General features: G+C 51.7%; 2 protein-coding genes across 2 annotated transcripts; one reads left to right on the forward strand and one right to left on the reverse strand.

Annotated features, from left to right (window-relative positions):
• Positions 1–1,085: 1,085 nt before the first annotated feature.
• On the reverse strand, positions 1,086–12,815 carry fbxl19 (F-box and leucine rich repeat protein 19). The gene is made up of 11 exons (XM_026163826.2): positions 12,446–12,815; positions 9,280–9,480; positions 7,039–7,182; positions 5,902–5,988; positions 5,648–5,818; positions 5,445–5,477; positions 4,136–5,358; positions 2,522–2,685; positions 1,933–2,094; positions 1,623–1,844; positions 1,086–1,543 (listed from the first exon to the last, which is right to left on the reverse strand). Exons 2-11 carry the CDS (start codon positions 9,463–9,465, stop codon positions 1,284–1,286), a joined length of 2,652 nt encoding a protein of 883 aa, XP_026019611.1. The 5' UTR covers positions 9,466–9,480; positions 12,446–12,815; the 3' UTR covers positions 1,086–1,283.
• A 1,915-nt stretch (positions 12,816–14,730) lies between these two features.
• Positions 14,731–20,780, forward strand: ube2m (ubiquitin conjugating enzyme E2 M). Its single transcript, XM_026163827.2, has 6 exons — positions 14,731–15,037; positions 16,783–16,877; positions 17,199–17,237; positions 19,029–19,132; positions 19,237–19,300; positions 19,416–20,780. The coding sequence occupies exons 1-6, from the start codon at positions 14,923–14,925 to the stop codon at positions 19,554–19,556; spliced, it is 558 nt and encodes a 185-aa protein (XP_026019612.1). The 5' UTR covers positions 14,731–14,922; the 3' UTR covers positions 19,557–20,780.
• Positions 20,781–21,563: the final 783 nt, after the last annotated feature.

The following is a 21,563-nucleotide window of genomic DNA, read 5'->3' on the forward strand; positions in this document are numbered from 1 at the left end:
ATCGAGTCCCCTCGGGTGGTGCGGCGGTCTTTTGGTCTGTCACTTGTGTTTTATGAACACGCTTCCACAGCCTGCTCAGACTGCAGGTTAAACTGAGCCCAGCGAACACGGACCTCTGCTCCATCGTGGTGTTTGTAGTACATTCATCATGGTCTCGTTAAAAGAAATGGGCTCCACAATAGAAAACGTGCCTGTGCTGCCTGAAGCAAGCTGCAGAGCAGCAGCAGAAGAAATCAGTGTTACGAAAACAACACTCGAGGTTCGCCTACGTGAACGACCCAATACGAGCGACCCGTCAGCAGGAATCCATCCCTCGCCATTTTCCCTCTGGTTCCTTCCCGATGTCGGTCGGTCACGGTGACGTCTGAGTCGTGGACGGCGTGCTGGACCAAACCAAACTAAAGTTTTTCCAGTGACTCTTTCTAATCTTTTGGGCAATTAATCGATTCATACGCACTCAGCTGTTTGTATTTACAGGGGAGTCATCGGTGAGGTCAGAGGTCAAACAGAGAAAACGAAACTAAATCAGCGATGACCTGCTGTGAGCATGTTTAAGTCTTTACTCAAATCACGGCAAACTTTTGGAGAGAGAAACCACAAGAGGTGCCAGAAACAGTCGATTGATGGTTTCTGCCTGAATTTGAGTCACTTGGCAGCGCGAGCGTCTGAGATGTGACGAGTTCGTCACGTTAAATAAACCAAGTTCAGTAAAGGTCAGTCTGAACGAACTTTGACGGTCGATGCATTTGTGGTCTGTGCAGAGGAGGACATGGAAAGTGTAGTGTGAGGTCAGTGACGCTTCAGGTGAGAAACGAGAAAAAGGCGGACGATGCTGTGAGACAGGAAGCAGAGGGAAAGCTTGACCTGCACAGACGGAGCGCGGCGCGTTCGCTCGACGAGTTCGCTCGACGAGTTCGCTCGACGAGCAGCTGACCGGCGTGATGATCGGTCGCAGGGTGGAAGGACGGAAAGGAAGGAGATGGGGGAGTTTAAGGAGGTGTGGGATGATGGTTCAAAGGTCAGGGGTCATTTACAGTAACCTACAGATATATACACACACCCAAATTATACAGAGAACAAATATATACATGCTCAGGGTTTCTATTTTTAACTATAACCAACAACTTTTTCCCAAAATACGTCCCTCCTCCTCTTCCAGCGTCAGGAGCAGTGCTGCACAACTCCTCCTCCTCCTCCTCCTCACCTGTCTGTAGTGTAATGAGGAGCGAGGCCGGGCTCACAGGCCACCTGGACTTGAGTGTCACATAACATGAAGGCGGACTTTAGCTGTTCTTTAGCAGCGTTCTGTCTTCAGGAGGACAGGAGGAGGAGGCGGCAGGCGTGGAGGAGGATGTAGCGGCGACACTGGTGGTGGTGGTAGCAGAGGAAGAAGATGAGGAGGAGGAGGTGGTGGCATTGGAGGGGAAGGAGAGCAGCTGTCCGGTCTCAGAGGAGAGGAGCGAGCAGGAGCGCAGGTCGACCGTCTGCAGGGAGGTGCAGCGGCGCAGCAGCGGGATGGACTGCTCCGTCACCTTAACACAACCTAGAAAACACACAGACGGGTGAGGCGGAGCAGCGGCACAGGTGGAGCAGGACAACGGTGAGGCTCAGGCGTCGCTTACCTGCCAGGTTGATGTGGGTGAGGCTCTCTCTCAGGGGGGAGATGTGGGAGGTGAGCGTGTGCACCGTCTGGTCGGTGATGTTCCCGCAGTGGCTCAGGTCCAACTTGGCCAGGTGAGGAACGTAACGCATCAGTAGGCGGGACGACGCGTCCGTCAGGTCCAAACCCGCCAAACGCAGCTCTGTCACATTCTGGAAACGCCCCGCTCTGGTTTCCCCGTGGGCTGCAGGCCCAATCAGAGCAGAGAATCAAACACGTGATAACCTCAGAGCCTTTGTGCAGGCGGAGGTGTTCCGATGTGGGTGTCTCACCTGTCCTGGTATCAGGTGGGGGCGCCAGCAGCTCTCTCAGGTGAGAGTCTTTGAGGTCCTCAACTCTGCTGAGGTCCAGCAGCTTCAGGCAGGGGCACACGGCCTGACACAGAGCGGAGACCGCCGCCCACGGGCAGCCCGACACATTCAGCTCCAGCAGACCTGAGCGGGACAGAAGACACAGGTGAGACTCGCAGGTGAGAGGTGGAGCCACTCGCTGCCTCACAGGAAGGAGGGAAACGGCTCCAGTGGGAGGTTTCAAGAGTATCATGTGACCTGGTTTGGCCAATAAGCCTTACACCATCAGGTGAAAAAATGAAAACCACGGCAACTTATAGCAGGGTGTGGGCAGGCGAGCTACACCTGTGCGAGGCCTTGAAAACAAGCCTTCAGATTCGGCTCCATCTGCCGCCCCACAGCGTGAGCACATGAATACGAAGTTGATTCGGTCAGACGGGGATCCACAGCAGTTATCAGAATCAAAGCGTTTTTATAATTCAAGTTCCCCTCGCGCTTCAGTCTTCGTGTTGCGAGTGGGGGTAATGTGTGTGTGTGTGTGTGCAGCGGGTGGAGGTGGCGGCACCGTCACCTTGCAGGCGGTTGATGAGCCACATCAGCTGTTTCTTGGAGATGTTGGTGTAGCCCAGGTTGAGGGAGACGGGCTGCCGGCGGATGATGCCGCTCAGCATGGGGGGGGTGATGGAGCGCTGCCGGCTCAGGTCGATCTGAGTCCACAGCCTCTTATCGCAGCACCTGGGGGAGGGAGAGACCACAGCTTTAGTCCGCAGGGCTGACGACCGTGGGGGTTACACTGAGGTCAGCAAACTCCTTTAGTCCCCGCACCGCAGCCTTCCACGCCACTAGAGATACGGCGGTATATGTCGACCCAACGTGTAGTTACCCGCGAGGCTCATGTCAGGTTAGGTGGAAGGTTGCAGCGTGGGATTCAAACGGGGCTCCGTTTATGGCGTAAGCTACGATGCAGAAGCACAGGTCACGTGTACAGCGAGACGCATCGACTTGGAAATCCAAACCAGACAGGATGAACTCGGACCTACCGCTGTTCTCCAGCTCTGATCGAAGCGAGTCCACTTTTGTCTCGTAAAAGTGCAACTGTAGCCCCCCTACTGGAGTACTAGGGCTGGGTATCGTCACCGATTTCTAGAATCGATTCGATTCAATTCGATTTAAATCTGGGAAATTTTGCCTCAGACAGTCAGAAATATAATTCAGATCAGTACATTTACATATTTTTGTATCTGTGAGCGTCACAGCAGAGGCCTTTGTGTCACAGCAGCTGAAGATAAAACAGAAAAACATGAAGCAGATTTTCCTGTTCTGGGATTTTATAAAAATATTCTGCAGTCGATCAAAAACGAAGTGAATCCATGACGATGTTTATGTGAAGCGTAGTTTGGATCAATGTTGTTTGGAGAGAGATCAAACTAACAGCTTCAGAATCAGCACAAAAAGGGCGTGAACACAAAGCTCGACCCGCCGACAGAGTCAGCGAGCTGTCGGCTTTCAGCCCCGACCGTGTCCGTGCCGTCGCTGAGAAAGTCACAGCTCGCTGATCCTGATGCGTCGGCGGGTCGAGCTTTGTGTTCACGTCTCTGTGCAGAAGCCTGTTCCTGCTCTCAGTTACTGTTTTCATCTTTGGTGGTTGAAGTTTTGTGAGGTTTAACCTGAGATTCTGGCGTTTCGGGCAAAATAAAATTATATTAAAAAATCGACTCAGGATTTTAATGAATCGATATCACGTTATCCAGAATCATTTTAATCGATGAATCGATGATTAAAACCCTCCCTATCGAGTACCACCTAATGTGTGTGGCTGTCGTCATAGCAACACGGCCGAGGGTCCCATGACATAGTGAGTATGCGACACGAATGCTGCAACAAAGGCGGAGGTCGAGGCGCCGACATACCTCCTGCTGGGTCGGCTAACACGCTGTCGTCTTGACGGTTTGCCCGACTCGTCGGACGCTTCTTATTCTTACAGCGTTTATTTTATTGTTATTAGTTTTTTAACCCTTTGAGGACCTGCAGAAGCCTCATAATTATTAAAACCAGCCAATAACAAAGTTTTAAACCCAATCAGCAGAAGGGGCGTGCTCGGCTCTTCAGCCAAAGCTACAGCGACTCTGATAGGCCATCGTACGAGACCCCGCCCCCTCGCACCCGTGACCTCACAGCGACTGACCAGCGGCTCCAGGTGCGGCAGACCCTCATGCAGACGCAGAGCTCTCTGTGACTCAGGAAGGTGAAGACTCGCAGCCACACGTCCCGTGTCATGATGTGGGCGGTGCCAGAGTCCAGCGGCAGGCAGCTGGGCTCGGGGCACGCCGGCGGGGGACGCACCAGGTGCCTCTCCATCTGCACGGGGCGGGGAGGCGAGGGTACGGCCGGCGGGCTGCGCTTCATCATCTGAGAGCGAGGGCCGAGGCGGGACGGCTGCGAGCAAGGCGACGCCGCCATGGCTGACATCATGAGTCCGCTGGCCCCGCCCCCCCCGCCGTTGGAGGTGGGGATTGAGGAGGAGGAGGAGGTGCTGTTTCTAGACGTCTGGTTCTTGTTGTTTCGGATCTTGTTGCCACGGTTGCCGCTACCTTTGGTCCCACCCGCTCCGCCCCCGCCGTGTCTGTGATTGGTCAGAGCTCCGCTCGCGTTCTCCTTCTCCCCGCCCCCTCCTCCCCCCGTGCCTCCACGTGTCCGGCCGTTGCGCGCCTCCTGCCCGTTGCTGCGCTGCTTCCCGGTGAAGCTGTCATGCTGCGAGGACGGAGCCATCTGACTGGAGGACAACGGTGAGGGCGGGGGCAGGGAGGCGGAGTTTTTCCTGGTCCTGTCCAAAGTGGGCGTGTCGTCATCCTCTACATCCATCAGCCCACCTTTGCGTCCCCTCTGGGACAGCCCCGCCTCCCCTCTCCGACGGGACTTGTCTCCCCCGGCCTGCTCGTCCTCCCGCTCGTCCTCCTCGCCCCTCCCTCCCTCCCCCTCCGACTCCTCGCTGGCACTGAAGCCGAGCTCGGCCAGACGCCGCTCCCTCTCCCTTCTCTCCCGCTCCGCACGACTGCCGCTGCTGTTGCTGTAGACGACGGGAGGGGGTGGGGCTGGCGAGGACGATGACGGGGAAGACACTCTCCCCTGCTCCCCCCTCAGGGAGTCGTCGGAGTCAGACTCCGAGTCAGACTCTGAGCTGGAGGACGAGGACGAGGACGAGGAGGGCCGGCGCTCCAGCATGCACATCCTCTTGAATCGTTCCAGTTTCTCTCTGTGATGGGAACGCTGGTCGGCGCTCGATGTCCCGCCCACACCACCGCCTCCTCCGGGCTGCGAGGAAGATGACGTGGAGGAACCCTGCACCCCTGAGGCTCCGCCCCCAGAGGAGGAGGGGCCATTGGACTCCGCCGCCTCCTGTTTGGGTTTCTGACGAGAGAAAAGACGACATGTCAGAGAAAGCGGGCGGTAACCGAGCTCGAGGACATCACGTGGGTTAGCGGTGGACGTCTTACCTTTTTCAGGCGTTTTTCGTGGCCTCCTTTCATCTGAGGAACAAACAGGAAGCAGATCGATAACATCATTAGTGTCATTAACAGCGGTTTGGAGAGGGAGCTGTGAACTGGCTCCTCCTCCAGTCTTAAATCTGAGCACATTAAACACTGATCAATAATCTATAATCAACTCTGTGACTCGTTCAATCTGACTTTAAGGTCACCTTCTTCTTGGGCCCGCTGTCCGCAGGCAGCTCCTTCTCCTTTTTCCTCTTGTGCCCGCCCTCCTCTGAGGTGGGTGGGGCTTTCTTTTTAGGAGGCGGGTCATCGGTGAGCTTCCACCGGCCCACCTCACCATTATCCAGCCTGCGTTTGCCCGAGCCGTCCGCCTGGTCCTGCACACAAACAGAAGCAGGGTTCAGTCTATCCGAGCGCACCACTGCCCCGAACCGGTCCCCTGTACTGGTCCCACTCTCACCTTACTGGTTTTGCCCTCCTTGTGGCACTTCGGACACTCCCAGCAGTTCGGGATCTCGTCGTTGATGATTCCTTCAGCTTTGCCCATCTGAGGACAAAAGGCAGCACACATCAGCACATCTGGAAACATCAGGAAGAGCAGCGAGTGACTGCAGAGGAGGAGATGCTAGCAGCTCGACACGACTGCGGGTCATGTGATGGAGCCGCTGCGAGGAAATATTCTCAGTTTGAAGTTACAGCAACTAATTTTTCACCACGTCAGCCGACTCAGAGAGCTGAGGTCTGTTTTCCTTCTCCCAATTCCAGCGTAACCAGAGCTACGGTGGCTGCTGCTGGACAAACTTGGTCGGCCAAATACAAATTCAGACCGTACCCCGTGTGGACCAGATCCGCCCGGAGCGTTTCCCTGTCTGTGGCCGTCAGACACCGTCATGTGACATTTAAGATGTCGGTGGCTCTGACAGATTATTGATCATTCATTTAATGAGTTTTTGGAATTACACTGTTATAGGCACATTTATGAGCGCCACGTGTTACTCACGTCCTGGTCGAGCCAAGGAACGTTAGCTTGCTATTTGAATGTATTTAACCTGATCATGTGACCAGTGTGCAGCTGCTGAAAACTTACAAGGTTACACAGATTAAACTTTGCTGAGTCACTGCTGCTTTCAGTGGACTCGCTCTGAGTCAGGAAGTGTGTGACAGCAGCTCCCTGAAACCAAGGAGGAGCACCTCTGTTTGGTTTTTAGTGTGGATTAATGCTGCCGCGCACACAGATGAAAGGCCATCAATCTCAGGCCCGCACAGCAGCCACAGAGGGCGAGCAGAGTGAAACCAAAAGATAAAATGAGGAGCGATCGTTTCCAGGTTTTTGTTTTCAGGACAGTAAGAAGCCAGAATGAAGCCCCGTGTCTGCACTCCAGCAGCATGCTGCGTGTTTGCACGCTGATGATGTGCAGCCTGAGTGCCAAACATCTGGATCCGAGTCCGTCTCTGTGTTGAGCACAGATCTCCGTCCTCGTTCACAGCTCTGAGAGCTCTGCTGCATCGACCCACTTTTTCCTCAGCATCATTAAACTTTCATTCACAGGAAACAAACCGGCATTTCAAAATAAAAGCCCTTTCCAGGCAAACTGACCTTGAGGCAGCTGGGGTGGATGATCTCGTTGCAGATGGTGCACTCCATCAGCGAGAGGCTGAACTTCTCGTCCTCTGAGTCCACCGTGTCCTCCTTCCCCGCCTCTCCACACGCAAAGCACACGGCTGTGTGAGGCAACACCGGCTACAAACAGGTGAGACAGACAGGTGAGACAGACAGGTGAGACGTGTACAGGGGGGTAAAAACGGAAACGTGCTGACAGTTAAAGACGTGGATGCAGATGTTGTGGGAGGAGAGTACCTGAATGAACCACACAAAGCTGAAACCTTTAGAGCGCTAATGTCTACTCCTGCTTCCTAATCAAACAGCAGGACTGAACATCTCTCAGAGAAACATCTGGATCTCAGAGCAGGTCGATCAGGCCCACAGGTGAGGGGCGGACTCCTTCCTGTGACTTTAGGACCCTCCCGACCTGCTCAGGGCTCAGTCGGGATCTGATCGATCGATCAAGACTTCTTCTCCTGCACATCCTGCAGGTGGGCCGTTCCCCTCGGCGTTCACCTGGCTGCTCTGGCATCCAACACTGTGCGGTTATTGATCCGAGCGCAGAATCGTGGAGCTCTGCTGTGTTTGGGTCTGTAACCTGTGCTGTTGTCATCCAAACAGAAGCCGAGTGTGTTTCTACAATCTCGCCTCGTTAGTCGAGCAGTGACGCTTGGCTGCATTTTGCGTTTTTAAAAACATGATCATGCACCCATCAACCTTTTAAAAGTCGAGCAGGTCACCAAAAGGTCAACAGCACAGACGCATGATCCGGTTTTATTTTCGTGTTTCATGTACTCAGAAACACCAGATTCACACATCGAACCCACTGAGGGTGGTCGACCCCCCAACACCCGCGCAGACCCAAACCTGCGGTCTGAGGCCTCAAACGGCTCGCAATGACTTAAAGAGGCGATGAGCTGCAGGTCGCCAGGTCACTGCTCGACCTCAGTGAGGCAGCAGCACTCAGAACACCTGCAGCTGGTGCTCCTCATCCTCTCAGCAGACACCAGGGGGCGTCTCTGCTCCTGCTGAGGGAGCAAAGCAAGGAGCATCATCCTAACCTGCACCACCCTCCTCCTCCACACAAAGCTCCAACAACAGATAAATAAATCTCCATCATGTGAGCCGTAGACCGTCTCACTGTGTGTGTGTTTTAAGCAGCTCTGTGAAATGGCAATGGATCAAAGCCAACTCGCTCTCGCTCACAGTGCCAGCAACCATCACTGGTTGCCACGGAAACCCAGCATCGTCGCCCGCTGGGCTCTTGGTTGATGCCATTTGAAGAATCGACACACAGAAAGAAGAATACAGCACATCTTCAGCACGCACACACCTGTGCATGGGTCGCGTTCCTGCCGTCAGGGACAGCAGCAGGTGTAATGGAGGACCGTGTTGACATGGAAACCTGTTTCACTCAGACTGCAGATCTGAGCATAAATAAGTGCAGTGTGATTTTTGAGCTGAATGTTTGTGGATGATGGAGCGCTGCATGTACGCTGCAGCTAACACGCCTCCGTGATCTGCTCAGTCACATGCTTCTGACACTTTGTCCTGAAAGCAAACCGCTGAGCTGGGTTTGACTCCAGCTGAAGGCTTCAGAGGTCAAAGGGCATAATATTCATCAATCATTGCTTCTTATCAGTTGAAGCCACAGAGATACCTGAGTGTACAGAGCCTGAGGTCCGACCGCGGAGGCGTACCTGCAGACGAACTGAACCTGATCTGACAGTCTGTGGGAGGGGCTTTCTCGCTGGCCGGTGTGCCAGCAGTGGCGAGGACCGCTGAGCGAGCCCTGCGAGATTTGACGTGTCTCCTGCTGGTTTGCGTAGGTCACGCGTTACTGACATGTTTGGGCTGGATGATCCAAAGCTAAAAGCACAGGTCACCCTTCAGTCTGCGAGCCACACACATTCCTGCTTTCTCGGCAGGTTTTTGCTGGACGGCACGCAGCAAACATCAGCCAACGGCGACCGTGTGACAGAAGCATGTCCACTTCGCTGTGAATATTACACAAACACTGTCAGGGTTAAACAAGAGCTCTGTGTAAGAGCTTTCCGAGGGATGTAGGTCAGACAAAGAAGACTGATTCTGAACCGAATCATGCAAAGCTGCTGTGTAGAGTCTAACAATGAGGATCTGTAATGTATTTTTAACCTCAGTTCATTTTAAGGCCAGTGTGGTTCATGTTCAGGTTACAGTCTCGGCGTCTGCTGTCGTGTCGTGTGTGCGTCTCACCGCCGTGCACTGTCTCAGGAGGCAGGACTGCTTCATGCGGCCGGGTCCGCCAAACTTCTTCATGTCCTTGCAGAAGTGACACTCGCCGCACTCCGTCCTCATGCAGGCCTGGCAGCGCCGGCACCGCGTCCGCCTGCGCCTCGCCCCACCGCCGGCCCCCCCGCCCAGCGCCTTACTGCCCGACATCACCGAACAAGTCAGCTGGAACCAGAGAGAGCGAGAGGACAGAGATATGAGCATGTGGGACAGCAGCAGACGATCCCTGTGGAGGTAAAGACGTTTACAGCATGTAGATAAACCCCTCACAACACCTGTTTCAGTCGTATTAAGGCTGAAAGTTTGCATTATTAGGGGCGTGGTCTCTTTGACTGACAGGCTGTCTGCTAGCTTCACCTGAACTGGACCTCTGAACTATGTTTGTGCTGTCCGAGCCTTTTAATGACATCATCACACCAATAATGTGCTGATCAAACATCTGGACTCATCACGACGCTTTTTTAAATCCAACAAACACTTAGTTTTATTCCTGAAACGTTACAGGTGGACTGAAGTCGTCGTACGTGTTGTTGAAGACGTTTAAACGGCTGGAGCAGAATGTGCGTCTCACAAAATGAAAATTCAATCAGCAGAAACTCGTCTGAGGTTCAACAAAAGGAAAAACATTTTTCATATCATAAGGACCCAGAAAGTCATGTAATTAACTGGTGATTTGAATACGACTGGTTTAAAACACCCTCTGAGTTTTCAGTATTTGAATGTTTATTAGTTTTTGGATGTTTCTGCCTGTGTTCTGTCAGGATGACCTCACACTGCAGGTCCGGGCTCTGACGAGGCCCATCCAGGTGTGCTCTCCCTGGACTGGCAGCGTCTCACGCTGGAAATGAGCTCAACCCATGACAGAACTTCCACCGTGCTTCACAGGAAACGGTCAGGTACGAGGACTGGAGTGAAAAAGCAGTCAGTGTCCACAGAACAACTTCAGAAACTGGGCGACTAATGCTCAAGAGCACTTTAGAAGGAACAACAAGGTCTGGCTGCCCGGAAGCAGATTAATGAGGGGTGACTCAAGACTTTCGCACAGCACGGGGTAAAGCTCACACTCAGTGTTGAATCTGCGGCGCAGCCTGCGCAGCCGCCCACCACAGCCACCATTTATGCATGTGCGTGCTCCGCCCGCACCGCCCTGCAGTTTCACCACCCAAACACGAGTTGGCCCTCCAGCTGACTCGAAACATGGCAGCAGAAGCAGCCAGATGGGAAGTGGCAGACCTCAACGGCCAATCACAGTCGCTCTGTAAGAAGGCGCCCGTCAGGTTACGGAGCCAATTCAACGCAGTTTAAACCTGAAGAACACGCCTCCCTCTCCTCCTGACTGATACTGACTACTGATCAGGTTCAGCTGATCGATAACCAGAAGGAGCCGTTGGCTGTTGTTGGGTTTTTTCCTTTTCTCACGTGGCACAAAAAACATTTTGTAAGAATAAAACCAAAACACCAACATGCAGCTGACATGCTGTTCGCAGCAGCCTCGCGGCACTGCTCGATTAACTAATCATCACTTATGTGGTCGATGTTAACAACGGTTCACTGTGTGGACAGACGCGATTGATCTCTGTACCTTTTATTTTTAAAACAACTTTTCAGCTTTACACTTTGTTAAAGTGACATTAATTTGATATTTTATTGTATAAACCCATTCATACAAAAAGTGGCTGCAGAGCATTAAAACACACATTTGCTCTAACTGATAATTACTTTCAAAAAGCTTCCTCTGTGTAAACGATGATCAGTTCAGGGTCTGCTGCACGCACTTGTGTCAGCAGTGCCGAGGCCACTTCCTGTGGACTGGAGTGTGTGTTAAGCTGTAAACATCTGGAAGTCTCAGGCTATGTTCTCTTCATCCTCGACTTCAAACTGTTCAGTTTGTTGGTAAAAACTATAAAACTTTCTAGAGTCAGAGTTCAAAGTTCACTGCGGCGAGACCAAGAACACGCTCCTCACAACAACTCTAATCAGACACTAGAGTCCCCCTCAAAGCTGATGGTGAGCGGCCTCGGTATGAGCAGTGAAAGGACTCGACAAAACCGGTTTTATATAAATCTGCTGCACCTGCTTTCCCATCAGGCAAAGGCGAGTGCACAGCAGCTCACCTGCAGACACTTTATTTTGTTCCAGTGAGACAAGAACTTCCTGGAGTTTGAGGGGGAGAGTGTAAAGCCGTATCAGTGCATCTTTGCAGGTTTACAGTTGCATAAATCCAACAGGGACACAGTGTTATTCCAAAAAAGATGCAAAGTCAAAGAACCAAAAACAGCAAGCAGTCCTCTGCAGAGCAGCCACATGCTTAAAGATTCTACATTATTATTTAAACCTGTTAGGTGGACCTCGACATACTGAAATCACTAACAGACCGGATCTGCTTCATTATCTGGTCCAAATCCAGGTGTTTTTAAATCCAGGTGTTTTGGTTGTACGGGCTGCTGAGCATGCTCTGAAGCTTCACTCTGTTTCTTTCACGTTACTTATAATATTTATTGTATTTTCTGGGTATTCTTGCGGCTGCTGTAGTCTCACAGTGCCTGTCAGTAATCAAGGGAATAATATTCCTGACATTAAAGAATGAAAACGGAGAGGGTGAAGCAATCCTGCTTCCTGTGTGAAGCTAACATCCCAGGATCGTTTTCACCAGCTTCCTCCTTCCAGGCCAGCACGAGCCCACAGAAACACCTGTATGAGAACATCACCTGAAACGCGATTTTCTCATTAAACATGTGACGGAAACAGAGGCTGGCTGTAGCTAACAGCAGCTAACAGCAATAATAATGAAGATGCGCATCTGGCACCGTTTGGAGACTAACCGCTAACAGCTAGCAGCTATCCCGTCACAGTCACCTACAGCCAGCCTGGGCATACCTGCCCGGACAACACACCTGTACACACCGTCTGCCCTGTTAATTACCTAATATCACATGTAGGAGGGCAGCCCCCCTTCCCTTCCCCAGCCTCTCCTAAAACATTAACGTTAGGCGTGCTAACAGGCTAGCACGCTAGCAGCCCGTCCGCCCCCTGCAGCAGCTTCCTCTTTCACGCTGTCCCCGCTCCGCAGCTAGCTGCCGGGCAGGTGTAGGTGAACAAACCCGACCCTCACGAACCCTTCCCCGCTCACCTCTCTGAATCAGCTCGCATGCTCCTGGGTCGCTCATTAGAATCGGTATCCGCCAACAATCAGCCCACGTTAGCCCGTGCTGAGCGCAGCTAGCCGTCCGCTTCCTTGTTTCTTCGCCCGCCGCTGCTTCATGCGCATGCCATCCCGCTGGCTGCCGCTGGCTCCGGTTCTCCAGGCTGGCCTGCCTGAAGGACCGCGGTGGTCTAACTGTGTCGGTAGAGAACGGATGGATATCGGTGAGGCGGAGGGCGCAGTCGTGCCCATTCACTCCCCTCTCTGTCCGCCTCTCTCTCTGCACTCGATCCGCCTCGCTCTCCCCCCGCAGCGCGTTCCGCGTGCTCCGCGGCTCTTCCTCCCGAGGGGCTCCAAAATACACACAACGGCCCGTTCTCGCCGCAGCGCGGCGCTTTCAACGCGTTCCCGGTGATACTCCTCCGCACGAACTAGGCCCGTTCGCCGTCGTAGGCTGGAAAAGCAGCGCCGCGCGCGGCTATTGTTCTGCGACTCTATTGTGTGGCGCGAGGCTGCGGTGCTGCGCGTGATTCGGTTCAGTGTCGCGAATCGCCCGGTGGCTCGCGGCACGTTTAACCCCGCATTGATGACATCATGCAGGTGACCGCAGAGCTCGCGCTGCTTCAGCCTCGGACAGCGACGGAAAATAAAATAAATAAATAAATAAATAAACCGCTAAATAAAATATAGGCACAAACGATATGCACGCTCCTCCTCTCCGTGTCACGTCACAGTGCGGAGGGCATTGTGGGACTTGTAGTTGTCCCGCTTCTCCACAAAAAAGCGTTGAGCTAAAATGTTTTTTAGCCCACACAAGACATTTGAAATATAATAGAATATAGAGATCAGTAGAATCCGGATAAAAATGAAATTCAAGGTAAGAAAAAAAAAGATTTAAAAAATGCAGCAAACACATGCAAATACATGTTGGTGCAATAAAAATGAAATCAATCAACGACTAAAACATGCTGGTGAATAACTTTACAGCTCATAAAAACCGAGATTTTTATTTTTATAAAGAAACACAGCAGTGCTGACTCCTAAGTTCACCGCAGGGTTTATTCACAATATATCTTATAAATATTTTATTCCATAAAACACGTTTTTTGTTTCGTTCCAGCTTTACATTGATTTGATTTACTGTGTCATTTCTCCCAGTGCATTTTTTCTGTTTTTATTATTTTACTATTTTTTATTATTTAATTTTACATTTGACTTTGGTCGCTGTCTGCTGTATGAACAAAGTCATGTGATGTGTGGAGTACTGTTCTCCTCTGTAAACGTGAGTGACTTTCCTCTGTGGGTTCAGACACTTGGGTATAAGCATTTCCTCAGAGGGCACAGTGGCTCTGCTGAAAGTGGATCTTTGATCTGAGCTCCAGCTCAAACCTGAAGGTTCACGTCTGTGACGACGAGCTCTGCTGACGGTGTTCTGACTGAGTGACGGCCAGCTGGACGTTTCCTGCCATAAAAATAGGATTTATGCTGATGTTTGCTGAAGCTGACCAGACTGCGTTTATTTGGTCTCGAGTTTGTAGAAGTCTGGGATGGATAATAGTAAAGCATAACTCACGGATGCTGAGACTCCTCGCTGTGATAACTGCAGACTACACTGAATCAGTACACTGCTGTTTTTTTATTTGCAGTGTTTTTAGTCTACCTGCGCTTTCTTGGTCACATCCACCTGGATCCAAACTGTCAGCAAAAACCAGTCTTCACAGCAGAAGGTTAAAGGTCAATGTTTTAAATTCCACCTTCAGCGCCCTGTGCTGCCATATAGACCCCACCTGTACTTACAGGCAGACAGTTATGGGACTCTGATTTAATACGAGAAGACTGCACGAAAAACAAGTTTTATTTTTGTAAAGCTGAATTCCTGTCTGCCTTGAACAGCTTCAGCTTTGGGTCATGACCCCTACAGCTTCTGAAGGAAAAGGGTAACTGCATGGAGCACCTGTCCTGAGACAGGAAGCCTACACTCCACATCTGCATCGGGCTGAACTGGAACACCAGCACGGAGGCCGGAGGTGCTGAGCACACTCTCCTCCCTCACTGAAGAGACAGCTGTTCATCACAAACACCTTCAAACTCACGTTCAGGTGCTTTTCATCACTTTTCTTGAACCCAGAGTTTTTAAAGCTGGGTTTACCTGCCTGTGGCCCCCTCACTCTTTCCAGCAGCCCCCAGACCATCTCGCGATTGTTTTCTTCTGGCACCAGTGGACTTTCACGTGTTTCAGACCAACACACACGCGCGCGCGCTCAACCCCCCTCCTCTCCTCCCCTCCCCTCTCTCCCGCTAGCCAGCTCGCTGCTAGCTCCGCTGCTAGCTCCTCCTGCCTCCGTGATCAGACGCACCGGCTCCATTCACATCACGGTGCTGTTGGGAAACCACCCCGCTCTCAGACCCTCTCAGACCCGCTGACGGCTCACAGAAGGGACGCCTCGTGTGTCAAATAACTGAAGATGATTAAGCTCTTTTCCCTGAAGCAGCAGAAGAAAGACGAGGAATCTGCTGGAGGAAACAGAACCGGAGCCGGGGGCAAGAAAGCCAGCGCGGCCCAGCTCCGAATACAGAAAGGTAGGCTCTGTTAGCCGAGAGTTACCCACCGGCCGACACCGAACCCACGGGACCCAGGGCTCTCAAACCCAGACCCGGTGTTGCTGTAGCTCACTCGGGCTAACGGCTGGCCGACTAACTGCGGCTGAAGCTGGTGTTAGCTAGGGCTGCTAGCCCGGCTGTGCTACATGAAAACAAAACGCAGGCTAAAGGTGTTAGCACGCAGTTAGCAGCAGCTAGCAGCTAACAACACTAACCCGGAACACAGCTGCTAACAGCTAACGCCGGATAGCCGTAAACACTGACGGCTAACGGCAGCTAGCCTCTAACTGCTGTGTCAGTTCCGCGGGGTCCACTTCTACCTAACACCAGGTGAGTTAGGAACACAGGGACTCAGTGGAACACCTGAGCACAGCGCCCACCTTCCTGACCCTCTATCCTCCTCAGGTGCAGGTCGACCCGAGGGGCTGCAGGGCGACAGGTGAACGCAGATCAGAGCCCGGCTTAGACTGCAGGGTTAGAACCAGGCTGAACCTGTGTGGTGGATCACAGTAGACTCTGAGGGTCCTGCCTGCCTGTCAGACGCCTTGTGAGTCACCTGGTGTGGGTGACCAATAGGAGAACAGCCTCAGGTCCCTATTCTCAGAGTCCAGCTCACCTGTCCGAATTATCAGCTCTATCTGTCTACTTTGCAGCATCTGACCTGGACAGGTCTGAAACCCTTCTCAACTTCTAAGTGATCTGCTGGAATGGGCTCTGTGGTTTCCATGGATCTGATTGGCTGGTTGTCGGTGGTTTCATACCTTTTGGTCTCTTATCTGGAGCATAACCCGAGCAGGAGTGACACAGGCCAAAAGGCTGGGCGGTGATGCCCCAGCAAGTGTCCAAGAAAAAGCACGTGTTCCTGACACCAACCACCTACTTCTTCTTGCCTCCACCCACCTGATGAATGACAATTTGAATCTCAGCGATTCATGGGGTTGCAGAGGTTTGGGGTCCTCAGGGGATCTGTAGGCCCGTGGGTCTGGGTTCCAACCTGTGTTTAGCAGACCTGAGTGACCACCTGGGCCCGCTCTGACCCACCACACGGGATCAAAGCAATTCTGAAGATGGTCCAGATGTTTTGGTGCCTTAAACAACAAGAAGGTATCCAGTGGTTTCAGAGTCACTCCCTAAACCTGCGACAAGATCAGGGTTTTTTACATTTGGAAGTTGTTCTTCCACATTTTGGCAAAAACGTTTTGACACATAAAAGTTGATTAGATTTGTTTCATAATGGTCCTTTTATTTCTTTACCTCGTGGGTCTAGGCCGTCATTTCTCATTGATGCTCATCTAAGTTGATTAAGGAGGTTTGTGTTCTTCTCTGGAGGTTATTGAGATTTTGGAGATGATGACATAACATTTTTGAAGTCCTAAAGAACACAATATGTGGAGATTTTTAAGAATATTTAAAGAGGTCCAGAGGTTTTAGAAGTCCTTAAATACCAAGGTGAGATTGAGAAATGCTGAAGGAGGTCTTGGAGAAGGTTCCAGTTCTAGCTGAAAGTGTTCCAGATGTTGTTCTGGATTTTTAAGTCTTTTGGGACAGTTCAGAGACCTTCGTGTCAGCACTGCTTTTCACAGGTCCTAGCATACAGACAAGGTATTTAGAGCTCCAGATGTTTTCATGAGCCTCTGAAAGGTGAAAGAAGAAGAGATGAAGGACGTCTTTGATTCCCGAGGACGAATCAGAATCAGTAACACCTGCCTGTGTTTGTTTTTCAGACATCAATGAGTTGAACTTACCAAAGACGTGTGAGATCAACTTCCCCGATGATGACGACCTCCTCAACTTCAGACTCATCATTTCACCGGACGAGGTGCGTGTGTGCGTTTCATTCAGAGACGTGATTGCATAAAAACTTTATTCCTCTCTGACTTTGAGGACAAACACCTGTGAGAGCTGCAGGTGTGCGTCAGTAACACGAGCAGTGCTGTCTGTAAAAGCAGTGAAACACCTCCACCTGTGAGCGCAGGACCAGTTTCAGACACTGCTGCACCAGAGCCGATTGTTCCCACTCATGTGGCACACAGGTGTATGAAACCTCAGGATGTACAGAGTGAGGATGAGGGGCTGAATCGGGAGATGAAGATGATGCTGAGCTAACGAGTCTGCCTCTGTTTGTCTTTTTGTCTCTCAGGGTTTTTACAAAGGAGGAAAGTTTGTCTTCAGCTTTAAGGTGAGAAACAGCCGTCTCTCTCTCTGCTCCACCCTCGGCTCCACCCTCGGCTCTTCATGCTGAAATAATCCTGAAACAGTCTGACCCTCAGCAGCCTCCACTGGTCTAACAACAGGTCTCACCTGTGTAAAGTCCGGCCCACAGCGCCCTGAGAACATCAATAAGAGGCTCACTAATGTAGCTCCATTATTTAATTATCACTTTATTTATGAATTTGGCTTGCAGCGATGATAAAATCACTTTTTTCTTCCGTTTTCTCCACGAGGCTCTCATTTTCTCTGGTGTTATAAATCAGGTGCTGCCTTTCACGCAGTGTTTAGATGTCCTCATGGTTGAGCTGTAAGAAGTCCTGAGGTTTCTGCAGGTGAGCCCGTAAAGGACTAGCAGGTGGATTCATCATAATCGCTGACAGACTTGTGTGACGTTCCACGGTCCTACAGGTCTCCTGAGTCCACCTGGTCTTCCTGCTGGCCCGCCTGCAGACTTCCTGCGGTGGCTGCTGCAGGCCGGTAGGAACGCCGGTGGGGGTCAGGAGAGGAGGCTCGTCGCTGATGATTTACAGGAAGGCAAAGAGACGTTTTGATAAGTGCGTGGCTCATTTTAATGCGTTTAAATGATAGTTTTTATATTTCAGGATCGGGGTGGACCGTCACCATTGGCGACTGGTAGCTGTGGTCAGTCGTCATGGGCCTGGATGTTCTTGTTCCAGGCTGAAGTGACTGTACAGCAAACTCTAAAAAAACAGGTTTGAATTAGTGTTGGCGTTTCCCTGCTCCACACGGGGCCAATAAATGAACACACCACCACTAACCTTTGGCCACACAGCTCAGTCTTTGTCTCTGACCATCAGACTCTTCTCCTGGAGGCATTTGGTTCATCCATGTGGGCAGGTACACGTTTTTAAAGGTTTTGATTTTGGAGCAGGTGCTTCTTTCTTGGTTGGGACCCTCTCGGTCCGTGGCGATGTGAAACTGGCTTCGCTGTGGGTCATGGCAGGCTTGAGTCTCGGTGGTTCCTGATGTGGTGTCATCTGAAGGGGGGCAGTTTGGGCCTTCTTCCAGGCCAAAGTGGTGACACATCTGAATAACCTGACCGTGTCAAAATAAAACTCGCTTAATAAAAGATGTCTGTGTATCTGGGCCTGTGTGGATCAGAGAAAAGCAAATGCAAACTTGTTCTTTAGAGTCATTGAAGGAGTTTGCTGTACATCATTCAGCTCAGGGAAGTCCGAGGAGCTCGGGAAGAAAGCCAGCAGACGTGTTTGGTTGTTGAAGACGTTTCGTCTCATCCAACAAGCTTCTTCAGCTCTAAAAGCAAAACACTCATCTGCATCTAAAGGTCAAAGGTCACTCTATCCAGGATGCCAGTGTTCACATTCGCCACCTACACTGGTCTGAGATCCTTCCCAGACCCCTGACGCCCACTCACAACCTGCATCAGGTGACCTCAGTGGGTCACATGATGGGGTGGGGCAAAGTCTCACAATGGTTCCAAGACATCTGCTGATAATCACATGAGTCACATGATGAATACTCTTAGGGCCACTCCCACTAAAGTCTGTGACGGAGAAGCTTCTGGGATGAAACGTCTTCACAGACCTGTTCTTCCAACTCCTTTGATGTTTGCTGTACAGTCGTTCCATCCTGACATCCACGCCTGTGATTGGCGGAGACTTCTGACCTCACCTGTAGAGGCTGCTAATCTCAGCTCAGAGGGTCCGGCGACATTTCGAGGGTCATCGCCGGGGGCTCGTTAAGAAGCAGGTGATCTGACAGTGTGTGTGTGTTTCAGGTAGGACAGGGTTACCCCCACGACCCCCCAAAGGTAAAATGTGAGACGATGGTGTATCACCCCAACATCGACCTGGAGGGCAACGTCTGCCTAAACATCCTAAGGTGTGTGCGTTCTTAAAATCAAACTTGAGGTCACACTGAGGTCAGACAGGTGAGCGTTTCCAGGTGAGGTCTTCTGCTGCTCACCTGTTCCTTCTTCTCCACAGAGAGGACTGGAAGCCCGTGCTGACAATAAACTCCATCATCTACGGCCTACAGTATCTATTTCTAGTGAGTGCGCATGTTTTCTCTTCTGCGGCTCAGTGCTGCCCTCAGCTGGTGAACGTTTTGTAACGAGACATTTAACGACCGTTGTCGCCTTTTGCTTCCCCGTCTCCCCCCACAGGAGCCAAACCCAGAGGATCCGCTGAACAAGGAGGCGGCGGAGGTCCTGCAGACGAACCGGCGGCTCTTCGAGCAGAATGTCCATCGCTCCCTGAGGGGCGGCTACGTGGGCGCCACCTACTTTGAGAGATGTCTTAAATAACTTAGCGTCCCATCATCCTCTGAGCTCCCTCCCATCCCACCTCCCCCCTCCCACCACCTTCACTACTTCTCCTCCCCCTCCTCCCCGGTCCTGCTCGTTGGCTGAAGCAGGAGCTGCAGCGACAGGAAGCAGCACACCAGAAGACGCTTTTCTGTTTCAAAACAAAAGAAGAAGAACCTCATCCTCCCCCTCTGCCCTCCTCCCTCCCCTCCTGTTTGTCTCTGTTTAACTTCTGAGACGCAGCATTGAACCGTCGACATGCCGCCGCGGGACGCCGACACACAACACACACCTGAATGGACTCAAAAAGATGGCTGCCAGCAGACGGCCGCCGATGATGATGATGATGATGGACGGGGGAGGGGGAGGGCAGGGTGGTCAGTGATGGCCATGATGCTGGTGATGATGATACTCATGTGATTTTGTTTTTTTCTTTTTGTTAGTTTTCGAGTTTTTGGCGAGGGAGCCTGACATCAGACGGGCGGTTAGAATGGACCCGCCCCCTTGTTGGTTACATGCAAGTCCACTAGCAGCAAACTCCAAACCCTAGCAGCTTCAGTGTTGTATGGACACTTGTGGGTGGCGCTTGTGACCACCTGTAGGCGGAGCCTTAAAGCCATCTGCTGCACCTGCAGGTGTAATGATAATGTCAGCACAAGGGGAGGGGCTTGTAGGAGAGGGGCCTTAAGCACATGCTCCATTTTTAATTTTTTTTCTTCTCCAGCAAAGGGGGAGTGGCTTGTGGGAGTGGGCGGAGTCTGTTAGCAATGCTAGGAGATGCTACATGTTTTTGATTTTTGTGTGTGCCTACACTGGAGGGAGGGGCTTGTTACTCTGCGGGTGGTGTGGAGGTGGAGCTTGATTTTATGTGAGGGGCTTGTTAGTGCCATTGTGCTTAAGGTGGTCACATGACGCTCTGCAGGTGTGGCGGATGGAGAAGTTTGGAGTTCGCTGCTAGATGGAAACATGAAGACAGGGTTGGTGGGCGGAGCTGTGTGAGATGGGTGGGGCTGTTATAGGGTGGGAGGGTTATGTTTAAAGGCTTGTAGGTCTGGGGGCGGGGTTACAGGGGGAGGGGGGGTCGATTTTCATTTGGGGGGGTTGTGGGTGGGGTTAAGGGGGAGGGGGTTAAAATGTTACGATTCTATTGTGTATATTGAAACCCCGGCTGTTCACACTGACTGCAGTATGATTTATGTTAAATAAAATATGAAGTTGAATGAGTAGAGCTGTGCTGACGTCACTTCCGTCCTCGATCGCCACAGATGATATCACCAGTGTGGGGGGAGGAGCTTAAAGATGGTCGGGTAAGGCTCTGCGGCGGGCTCTACGCATCGGTGCTCGGTGGTGTAAGGATAACATGAAGCATGAAGCTCGTGGTGCATATTTTCTGTGCTGATGTTAATACCTGAGCAGACGCCTCAGCACCCTGAGACCCTGCCCTACGGTAATCAGCTGAGCGTGGAGAGACAGCGGCCCTGGCGTCCCGTTTCAGCACCACGCTCAGTTTCAGTGAGCTCGTTACGACCAGGAGCTGGAGCTGTAGTAACATGGGTGGGACAGTAGGGGGCACTGAACTAATAACCTGCTTTTAGGAAGTTGTCGGACTGCCTGGCAGGTCGGAGCACGCAGCAGACGTTTGACATGTGAAAGGTTTAAACAGGGACATAATTTCTGTTTCAGCGTCACCGATGACAACCATGGACTCGTGCAGCGAGCGTGCGTTACCTGGTTCTTTTAATCTAATAACGAGTGTCAGGAATACATTGTTTAAAAGCATGTGACTGGTCCTGAGCTCGTCCCACATCAGAGAAACAAGCTGGAGCAATGGCAGTGAGCAGCAGGAAGTAAAACCAATCAGAAGGTGAAAATGAAGAAATGAAACGAAGAGTTTCTGATCCGAGCTGTGATGTGAGGGTCGGGTCTGGACGCATGGAGGGATTTTGCGATTGTGGTGTGATCCCAGATCTGAACCTTGACCTTTGATCACAGTAAGTTTGTGTTTCA

The sequence above is a fragment of the Astatotilapia calliptera genome, chromosome 4, assembly GCF_964374335.1.
Source record: "Astatotilapia calliptera chromosome 4, fAstCal68.1, whole genome shotgun sequence".
NCBI classification, from domain to species: Eukaryota; Metazoa; Chordata; class Actinopteri; order Cichliformes; family Cichlidae; genus Astatotilapia; species Astatotilapia calliptera.